The 10,989-nt window shown below is 42.2% G+C and overlaps 1 protein-coding gene across 2 annotated transcripts; it reads left to right on the plus strand.

Moving 5' to 3' along the window:
* Positions 1 to 405: 405 nt before the first annotated feature.
* Positions 406 to 9,419, plus strand: dhps (deoxyhypusine synthase). 2 transcript variants are annotated; one of them, XM_086185565.1, is made up of 11 exons: positions 406 to 530; positions 1,697 to 1,896; positions 1,990 to 2,136; positions 2,238 to 2,359; positions 3,421 to 3,517; positions 3,663 to 3,749; positions 4,111 to 4,216; positions 4,302 to 4,405; positions 4,799 to 4,924; positions 5,908 to 6,006; positions 7,488 to 9,417. In XM_086185565.1, the coding sequence occupies exons 2-10, from the start codon at positions 1,702 to 1,704 to the stop codon at positions 6,001 to 6,003; spliced, it is 1,080 nt and encodes a 359-aa protein (XP_086041691.1). In that variant the 5' UTR covers positions 406 to 530; positions 1,697 to 1,701; the 3' UTR covers positions 6,004 to 6,006; positions 7,488 to 9,417. The 2 variants fall into 2 exon arrangements, with proteins under 2 accessions (XP_086041691.1, XP_086041690.1); XM_086185564.1 differs by having other exon boundaries at positions 5,908 to 9,419.
* The last annotated feature ends 1,570 nt before the right edge of the window (positions 9,420 to 10,989 follow it).

The following is a 10,989-nucleotide window of genomic DNA, read 5'->3' on the forward strand; positions in this document are numbered from 1 at the left end:
AATTTTGCATTTCAGAATAACTGTAAATCTGTTAAATGTTATTTTATATAAAGATAAAAAAAATTTGTGTGTAATCTTTTTCAGGATTATCTTTATTCAATGAACACATACAATTGATGTGATTACTAGGCCAATACCAATGATTACCCTAGCCCAAAAATAACCCAAGGATGCCTTAATAGACAAAAACGAGTAAAATAAGTCAGAAACGATTTAGTAAGTATGGGTCAGTCGGTGTATAAATACAGGTTTATTTTAAGCGCTCACATATTTGAGACATTTTACATGATATATGTCCATATTTTAGATTTTATGTTTTGAAGATTACATCCAGGCCTTCATTTGGTAATATTTGTAAGATATGGAATTGAGTTTGGTTAATTTTGTTCCATCGCACTTTCCGTAGTAGAACTTCCTCGCGGCCATCCATGTGTTGATTGCAGGAATGCTAGCCAACAGTCTAACCTGTCGCTACTAATAGTTAGTTACAGCTCAGCAGCCCTCCGCACCCATCACCAAGCTAAAAGACGGTACGTTTTCACGTCTGCTTTTATTGTTTAGTAAATATTTTAAGCCAGACGAAAGGATAAAACCGGCTCACTGCTAGCATGTTTTGTTATGTTTTGTTATAGGTTGTTTACAGATTAAAACACTTAATTTGCCTTTATTTAGCTTGACTATGTTGCGAGGGAGTGATTTAGATTGCTGGATGTTTTTTTTGCAATTATTATGTACTGGATATTTGTTCATGATAAATAATAAGGCAAATATTCATACTGAACTGTTTCTGTTGTGAAATGTAAGTCTCACTCTAGAGTTTGTGTTGTTAAAAGGTTTCAAAAGCTAGAAAGCTCATGTTTGAGACTTTCAAATCAAAGGGTGTCATGCAGGAAAATGTTCATAGGTGTCAGGCATCCTAGCTGATGCACCTCCTAGTAAGGACTTGACACAGGCTACAACCACAGTAAACACATTTCTCCCTCTAAATTAGAACCACATTTCAGTATCATCATGTCTCAGGGAATATTTCTCGATATTTCTCTGTATCCCAGCAGCTGAAGGCATTTCATTTGTTCATTCATGCCAGTAGACCTAAACACACTCAAGAAACCACAAATTAAATGCTGGATCTCATTGACTTTATGTTGATCATGAAACAAATCCTCTGTAATCCCTTTCAACTCTTCTGTGTGATGTCACCTGAGTGCTCCAGTCTGGTCCGAGGGATCGCAAAAGGAGACATCAGCTGGGGAATAATGTCATCAGGATTATATATTTCTAAGTTTTATTTATGCGTTCACACAGTATCAAAAGTTAATTGCTGGGGCGCTGTGTGGGTGTGTGTGTGTTTTGCTGGTCTGACTGGTCTGCATCGCTCGTAGATTTAGTTTGAAAACGAATTGTTCTCACATGACACCCAAATGTTATTGTGATGGATTTACAATGTAAAGGTAATTTTTCGCTGCGGGGGGAAAGTGTATATGAGGTGATTTGTTTGTCTCATTGATTTAAAAAAACTTATTATTAAAAAGGTCATATTCTTCCGCCAAATCGTTTCATGGGGAATCTCAATAAGACAAGTTCAGTTGACTGGTGTCTGGAGTCTTGTTCCGACAAGTAACAGTGCTCAGTTCTGTGGAAGGGGTGGAGTGTTCCACAAATATATCACCATGGTAACACCTTTCTGGTTCTGCAGAGGGAATGGCAGACAACATCCACTCTCTTGCCAGAAATGCCGTCCTCAAGGCCAGTTGCAACGTCCCAAAGGACTTGCTGAAGATTAAAGGCTACGACTTCAACGAGGGCATCGATCTCCAGGCGGTGCTGAAGTCTTACCTCACTTCAGGCTTTCAGGCCAGCAGCTTGGGTTTGGCAATCCAGGAGATAAACCGCATGGTGTGGTTTTATAATTTTTATACAGATTTGTGGAGGTAATTGGGCAACAAAACCAATGTTGGCCACCGTTGTCTGGTAACTTTGTACCCACAGATAGAGAAGCGCCTCGAGCCAGTGGAAGCAGAAGAAGGAGATGAGTCCTCACCCCGCCTGGGCTGCACCATCTTCCTGGGTTACACTTCCAACCTCATCAGTTCTGGAGTCAGGGAGAGTATCCGCTACCTTGTTCAGCACAAAATGGTACACAACCATAAACTGTCCATGTTTGGTTCCCATCGTTTCACATGTAATATCTGAAACAGACACTTTACTGACGTGTTTGTTTTGCTGCTTTTTGTTAGGTGGATGTGATTGTAACCACAGCCGGAGGCATAGAGGAGGACTTAATCAAGTGTCTGGGTAACACATACCTGGGAGACTTCACCCTGCCTGGGAAGGAGCTCCGTCAGAATGGCATCAACAGGTTAGCATTGACATGAGGTGCTGCTTTAAGGGCAGTTTGCTGAGATTTAAATAAGTGCATCAATACCACAATACTTATCTACTAAATATTTGTTGTCTGTCCCAGAGTCAGTGAACCCCAGGCTGTTCTCAATGACGCCTGCACTCGTTGCCATCAGTGTGTGTCAGTTTGTGCGGTAATGGTTAAAATCTTTGAGAAAATGCAGCTATTTGACGTTGCCCATTTAGCAGGCATAGCTGTACGCAGTCTCCATGCTGACTGTGCTTGGCTAACCCACTGTTGTCTGCAGCTTAATTTTTAATTGACTTTTTTGGGGAAGTACATGTGTTGTCCATACTCCCCTGAGCCTGACAAGAATAGGAATACTCCTCACTCTTCTGGGTGTAGTAGGGAGTCCAGCTGACTGCTACTTAGCTTAGCGCAAGGAACAGTAGTGAATGGGAAATGTTAGTATATCACTCTCAGAAGTCATTAAATACACAGTACAATCTTTTTTCTGTATTAGTAGAACTGAGGTTGTATAGAACCTTTGCTATGAAATAACATTATGAGGCATCGCGATTTTAAAATCAAGACACATAACCAGAACTACTTTCCTGACTGGGCACGGCGAGTTGAGACAAAACAAAATATTTGATAACTGGAAGAGTGCCTACTGCTACGAGCGATGGCTGACTTTATTAGAGAGGATGAGGAGGATTGTTTGAACCTGATCTATTTGGACAGGCATATACAGAGGAGGAGCTACGGTAAACCCAGCAGGCAAGAGGGAAGCAAGCTAACACTTTGCATCCACGACCATTCAGTCTGCTAAGCTAACTAGCCACTAGCTAGTCTCTGTGGGTCTCAGCTCCCTTCTGCCGTCCCTTCTGAACTGAGTCTATCTTCTTGCCTGGCTCCAAAGATGATGGCCAAAAAAAAGTGCATATCTTCAGTACTCCTTTTACAGACAATCCCGGTGAACAGCTGTCTTGGGACTTGACAAGAATTCAAGTCCAGGTTCGGTTCTGGTCGCTCCTAAACCCACTGATGTTCACCTCTGTCTCACTCTGTCCACCCAGGATAGGGAACCTGTTAGTGCCCAACGATAACTACTGCAAGTTTGAAGACTGGGTATTACCCATCTTGGACAAGATGCTGTTGGAGCAGAACACAGAGGTGCGTCTCACCCTTTGGCATGTTTGTGTATCACACCCAGCTCTCTTTTCAGGTCATAATGATGGTAGCGATAAGACTGATATGCTTATTTATTGTGAAGCTGTAAAGTTGGAATGCTTTAAACGATCACAATGAAATGTTTCAGGGCGTTCGTTGGACTCCTTCCAAAATGATCAATCGGCTGGGCAAGGAGATCAATAACGAGGAATCAGTCTACTACTGGGCATACAAGGTGGGCATTGGCTCGTGGAGGTCGTCTGTTCTATCAGCTGGTTATGATTATACATTTCGATATTGCAGTATGAAAGAATCGAATGTGTCATCATTATTGTCGTGAAGCTACACAGACACAGTTCTAACATTTTTGGTAATTTTAAACCAACGCATGTTTTGTCAGAAAATGGGATTTGATTTAAAAAATAAAGACCAGGTTTTTCATGAAACTGAATCATTGACAGTCGTGGTCTCAAACCTGAACGTCTTGTCAAGTCTGACAACGCAATAACAGTGATAACGAGCCCTTTGTGATGCCTCCCGTCCTTACTGTGTTTGCATGTGGTGTCGTCTATAATTGTGTAGTTGCTGTGTTTCAGAATGATATTCCAGTGTTCAGTCCTGCGCTGACAGACGGCTCTCTGGGGGACATGATGTACTTCCACTCTTATAAGAACCCCGGTTTGATCCTGGACATCGTGGAAGGTGAGACCAGCAGCAGATTCCTGGGCACGGATGTTTGTCTCAGTGTTATTAGTTTGTCGTCTCATAAATGTAAAATATGTATCAGATATCCGCAGGATGAACAACCAAGCTGTGTTTGCCAAGAAATCCGGGATGATCATCCTGGGAGGCGGCCTGGTGAAGCATCATATCGCCAATGCTAATCTGATGGTAACTCATCCCTTTGGGGCATCATAGATCACTAGAATGATGAAGTACAGCTGCCATCAAAATACATGATGCAGTCTGACAGTTTTCATGTGGAAGCGATAAAACCAACTTCCTCACAGTCCAACTACAACATGGCAGGAGAGAATGAGGGCTCAGTGTTCATGTGTCGGACAGCACCCATCTTGAATGGTTGTGGTGCTGCAGCTGGGACAAGACTGAGAAACACCTGCCAAAGTGCTCACAAGGCCTCTGTACTGTGTCCAGGACCGCATTTTGCCATGATGACACACGTACACACACGCACACACACACACACGCACGAATGGAAAAAATTCATCTGTCACACAGGTTCGGTTCTCTTTGGATGATCATCCCTCTTCCGTGTCGTTCCAGAGGAATGGCGCTGATTTCTCTGTGTACGTGAACACGGGTCAGGAGTTTGATGGCTCTGACTCCGGGGCCAGACCTGATGAGGCCGTGTCCTGGGGCAAGATCAGAGGTGATGCCAATCCCGTCAAGGTACCAGTATTTCTCCCAGCAGTCTTGACCCTTACGAGCGTGTTATTAGCACTAAGGTTCTTTTTATTGCTTTTCTATCCACACACACAGACACAAAAGATAATAAAATTTATTCTTGAGTATTTTTTCCTCTCCTCTGCTTCACATCGTCTTTTCATGAATTTCACAGATGCCGTTCCACATCACTTCTCACTTAATGCACCTGAACTGTTTCAGATGTGGATTTTTTTTTCTCCCCGCATGGTCATCAGACACAGTCAGCTGACAAAGAGACAGTTGTTCTTTCGTGGTTATTTTGGACATCAAAACACACACACATTGTTGTTTTGATGTCCAAGTTGAATGAACCGCCTCACCTACAGATATGAAAATTTCTCTTAAAACCACATTAAAGGGGGCGGTAACCTCCTCTGTCCCTGGACGTCTCTGAAGCATTCAGGGATGGCTATTACCCAGAATCCCTTTATCACAGCGGCGTTTCAGACGGTGAACCGATCCTATGGAGGGAGAGCAAAGAATGGCAACTTTTGGGAAACAAGATGGAGAAGAAAATATTTCAAATCTATACTCATGTATTTTTGAAAAGAAAAACCGTCACGCATGAAATGTTTTCTTTGAATAATCTTGCTGTGTACTCTGCTACTACCACATGATCGTGTCCTTGAGTACGTTTGAGCACACAAGCCCTCATTTCTCCTTCTAATTGTGCACTGTGAGCAGGATCTTGGGGCTCAGTGGGAGTTTTTGGACTGGGTTTAAGAAATAAGAGTGGTCTCCAGGAGTTGTAGTACCCATCTTTGCCCTCATGGCGGCAGTATTTGCCCCTTATTAAATAGAAGGATGTAACTGGGGCCAGAACTCCTGGCATCAAAGCACCAAATATGTAAATGAAAAGCAGCCTGGCCTCAGTTAAGTGGACTCTTAGTGGCGGATGACTGAAACACCATATTTCATAAGTGTTCCACTGTCCTGGTTATTTTCAGGTGTACGCAGACGCCACGCTGGTCTTCCCTCTGATCGTGGCTGAGACCTTCGCGCTCCATGCCGACAAGCTGACTGCGGGCAAGAAAACCGATTAAATGGTGAACCACTCTGTCAGGAACAGGAACCAGCCTTGTTCCTCTGCTGCTTCTCCTGTTTTTTTTTTTTTTTAATTGAATATAAAAGTTTGATCCCCTGAACCTTTCTTTTATAAACCCTCACTGCTGAGGCCAGAAAATCTCTCATGCGAACAATGCTGCAGTTGAAAACCTTGTGAATGAGCGTCAATGGATTCCTTCCTTAATGCTTTCCATACCGATATTTACTTGTTAAGACAAGTGCAGTTGTTTTCTCTCATTCAGATGGCTCTAATAGCATGGTAGCATGCTATAGCATGTACCAAAGAGACTGTTGAGTATGTGTGTGATCATATACACACACATACATAACACACACACTTCATAAGAAATGTTATTTAACCACAAGTTTGAACTTATTAGCTGTGACAGGTATTGTTTTTATTATTGTCGTGGGAGATGTGCAAAAATCTTGTTGGCTCTCAGCTTGTATATGAGCCAGACACTGTTGTGGGATCCTTCTTCTGTATTTAAGTTTTTAACATTTGGTTTGTCGTTGATTCATTTCACAACATCTGGGATCTTATTTTTGTTGTCTTGAAGGGTATAAATTGAATTGGTATAAAATGAACCGGTGAAAAATGATATTTATTACATGAAATACTTTGAAAAACTCAGTCGTATTTGAAATGGGTGTAAAAAAAAAAAAAAAGGATGCTGATGTAGAAAGCAAACTAAATATTCCTTTGACAGCATACTAAAAATATACATTTAAGAACACAGAGCTCAACTTTCCAAATGAGTGGTATCACGGTTGGTGCGAAAGTTCAGGGCCTTTTTTTAGCGGGCTAATCAGGGTTCTTTGTTCATGTTTTTTGTGCCAGTGTAAACATAAACCATAATTGATGAGATGGAGATATGTTTTATTCCTAAACAAGACGTATTCTTTGTGTAATCTCTCTATAAACTTGCATTCGGCGTTGAAACTTTTTTTTTTTCTGAAAATTCTGTTTTTAATTAACAGGACAAGACTCTTCTTTGTGTAGCTTCACCCCGCTACGCCATATAGAAGTGTCGGCAAAGTTGCTGCGCTATAATCCGCGAGGCAAAATATTTGTGTCTGCAGAGCACCCTGACCACCCCCCCCCCCCCCCCAGGCCAGAGGCGATACAAGAGCATTACAACTTATGTGGTTATTGCTTGCTCATATGCAGACACAAGAACGTGTCCCCACCCAGACAACGTCCCCCCCCCCCCGCCCGCCCGCCTTTGGCTGAATCAACCACATAATCTAGTAACGGTGATGACGACGTCTCCCAGTGTAAATCAGTGGTCTGCTGTCCTGTCACTGGATATTCCCTGTGGCTAATCACTTTTCCCGTCATCACCGTTCACAACCCAGTCAGAACTATGACCTTGTAATTTTATCCTCTTGAAGGAGAAATGTGGGTGTCGTGTATTTAAACTGCTGGTTTTAGTCTCTCTTTTTTTTTTTTTCTTTCCAGAGTTACGTCTCCTCTAGTGGGAATATTGACCATTTTTTTGTTTTTGGAAACGGAAATTGAGAAGTGGAATTGGAACCGGGATAAGGTCAACTTTCCCAAAACCTGAGTCCCGTGTGCGACACGCACTTAACAGGAGTTGGGCGTTCCTGTCTCGGTACAAACTGCTTTTCCATTCTCTCCTTCTATCATTTCCTATTGGTGGTGGCACTGTGCGTGTCTACTCAGGATTTTTTTCTTCTGTTGTGATGATGTATGGATTATCATTCTATAGAAATGTACCTCATGGAAAGATCGACCTCTGTGTGCGTGTGTTCTTTACATATTTGTGCAATCAAACTGAAAGTATCTCCACCAGGGCCTTTCTACATGATGAGGATATTCGACAACTTCAAAGAGCTGTCTGAGGAGTAGTTTTAAAGTTCAGATTGAGTGTGTGAGAGTCTGGGGAATGTACCAATGTCTCACAACTATAGAAAGAGCCGTGTGTGTCTGAGCTGTAGTCACGCTATGATAATATTGTGTGGCGTCTGCACAGAGCAGACAGTGTTTGCCCCTTCCTCCTGTGCGGAACAATCAGTACCCTGTGTGATGTGCCGGGCCGCAGCAGTCATAATGGCAATTATGTCTTCTCCCGGCCAAATTGGCAGCTTTTGTATGGTGAGAAGCACAGAGCCAGACAGAAGGAAGAGGGGAGAGAGAGGGTTGACCTGCCGCGCACACACACACACGCACACATGCAGAGAGAGAGAGAGAGAGAGAGAAAATACGTTTGTGCAGATTTGAATACTTGTATGGCTTCTAATGAGGTTAATGTGTGACTGTGGAAGGGCGAGTCCCTCTACATCGGTCCTGCTTATCTCCACCTCTGTTTACCTGTTATGTTGCCACAGTAACTCCCACCTCATTGGCTAGCCTGCTCAAGAGGTAGCGCCAGGTGAGGAAGTATGTGGGAAGGGAGGGAGGGAGGGGGGATGAGCTGCGGGGAGGGGCTGAAAGGTAAACATTCAGATATGGAGGGAAAACAAAAGGACCGACTTTTGAATGGAAGACAGAAGAGGGGATGAGTGAAACGGGTTGCTGCTCTCCGAGAAACAGGAAGTCGTCTGTGGAGCCGCCATCTCCTCCTCTGACGCATTGTCTGACGCTGATGATGGCCATGTGTCACTGTTGCCATAGGAACCATGCAGCAAGGACAAACATCCGGCTGACTTGCCGTCTTGATCCCATTTACAAAAAACCCCCATGAAATCGTATTTATTAGAACTTGTCGAAAATAAATCAGTAAATGCAGTGACAGCTCCAGGTGCATGAATGTCACGCTGAGGTTTTCTTCTGGCGGATTTTTTTTCTTCCATCTGTTTTCCCTGAGGTGGATCTTCGATAGAGGCGGATTATCCGGCATATTATTCATATGTCCAGACATGAGGGTTCTTTTTTTTTTTTTTTTTAGGAATGATATGAGAATGATGACAACATTATTAAAAAAAAATACACATGCACTTCTGAAAAGTTAACGGGAAAAGGGAAAACTTCTTGTATGGTGTGTAACCTATAAATACCTCCTCCTTTACTTGATGCACGTTTTTTTGTTGTTGTTGCTGATTTCTCGCATGAATTTCGATAGAAGTCTAATTTGAATTCCATGGAAACGTTCGTGGCCCCAGGTCCAACGTCACAACTGTTCTAGTTCGTGTGCGCAGAGGTTTATTGGTACTCTTTGTAATAATAGTAATGAAAATAAATACATGAGTTATGTGTTTGTGGGACTTTCAATTCTCTTCTTTTTCATCTGCCCACGAGTCAGCCACCTAAAATAGAACCTATTTATATAGACAGTAACAGTACAATAAAACTTGATTATTTTCAGGGTTTTTTTTTTTTTTTTTCAACAATTTGTATTGGGATTTTCAGTTGTACATGTGGAGCCAGCCAGCCTCATCTGTTTTATGTGATTCAACAATGTAAAACAGTTGTGAAAATTGATTTGACCATCAAAAATTGAGGTCAGAAATACGCAACCAAACGCCATGACTGTACGCATTCCAGCGAAACACAAGTCGTCTTTATTCACAGATGAAGGACTTTGTGTCTTGCGGTTCATTTGATTTCCTTTTTCTGACCTCAACAAAGACAAAACCATAGTGAGTGATTTATCATCAGAATAAAAGTGTGTTTATTGACCAGAATCATCACAATACACTGCAGCTATACAAGATACAGCACATGGAAAAGGTTTATCCCCCCCCCCCCCAAAAAAAAAAGATATAAAAGAGAAAAGTCCAAGGCACAAACTGTTTTTCCAAAAAAAAGTTTATTTTATTATGCACTCACGTTTAATCAGGCGGTCTTATGGGTTGCATTCTGTTTTAAAAATTACTGAAGGAAATACAATAGCGTCTTTTCATCAGTGAGCCTGAAATCGGTGTTTTGCGTGTCCAAAAAAAATTTCAAAGTAAAAGTTTGACCAAAAAAAAAGAAAGAACAAAACAAGCCCTAAAAACTTAGAACTCTGATTTGTGGCAGAGGAACATATCATTCAGCCTGGTACAGATACATAAGTCGAGTTAAGCAGTAATTTTTAGGTCATACAGGTAATATTTTACTGAAAAAAAATATTTAAAAATATCCTTGACATTTTGGGAATGTGCTATTTTAAGATACAATTTAAAGTAAAACAAAAAACAGCAAATCTATATAATCTGATATGTATTTTATCCTTTACACAAACATTTGTAAATGTAATTCATATTTCACATTTATTAGTCCAAACATGCATATAAAATTATAGTGATAACAAGTGAGCTGTGTTTAGGTGTGTGTGTGTGTGTGTGTGTGTGTGTGTGTGTGTGTGTGTGTGTGTGTGTGTGAGCGAGAGAGTGTGTGTGGAAATGAGACCAGTCCCCTGTTCCTGCTGAACTGAGCCAGCCAACGTCACACACTGATTATCAGCACAGCAGGCACAGGAGACTGACCCAGTGGGGGTGGGGGTGGGGTGGGGGGGTTAGTCGGTAGATATAGAGATGAATACACACACACACACACACACACACACACACACACATACACATACACATACACATACACACACATACACTCACATACACAGATAAATGCATAGTCAAGTCAAACTGATGCAACATTGCTTCTCATGCAGAAATCAACAGGTGAAAGCTAAAAAAAGGAAAAGCAAACAAACACAGACATAAAGAAGCAGGCAGCCGTGGGTACAAATGATGACATCTGCTGGTGTGTAACTCCACCCCCCCGCAGGAGCAGCAGTGGAGGTCTTCGACACTAATGAGACAGCTGACATTTAGCAGACACTGACACACCGACGCCGCACAATTTCAGCCAATTCAACAGATTACCAGTTATTACCAGAAGCTCACAGACACTGATACCTGCTCTCAGAAACCTCTCTGGACCATCACGCCAACTATCTCGTGCCACACTAGTGACTCATCCGTTAACCACGCGTCACACATGCACTCCGTAGGGAAGG

This window comes from Aulostomus chinensis, chromosome 18 (assembly GCF_037954235.1).
Source record: "Aulostomus chinensis isolate RoL2024-O1b breed Wild chromosome 18, RoL_Achi_v1.0, whole genome shotgun sequence".
NCBI classification, from domain to species: Eukaryota; Metazoa; Chordata; class Actinopteri; order Syngnathiformes; family Aulostomidae; genus Aulostomus; species Aulostomus chinensis.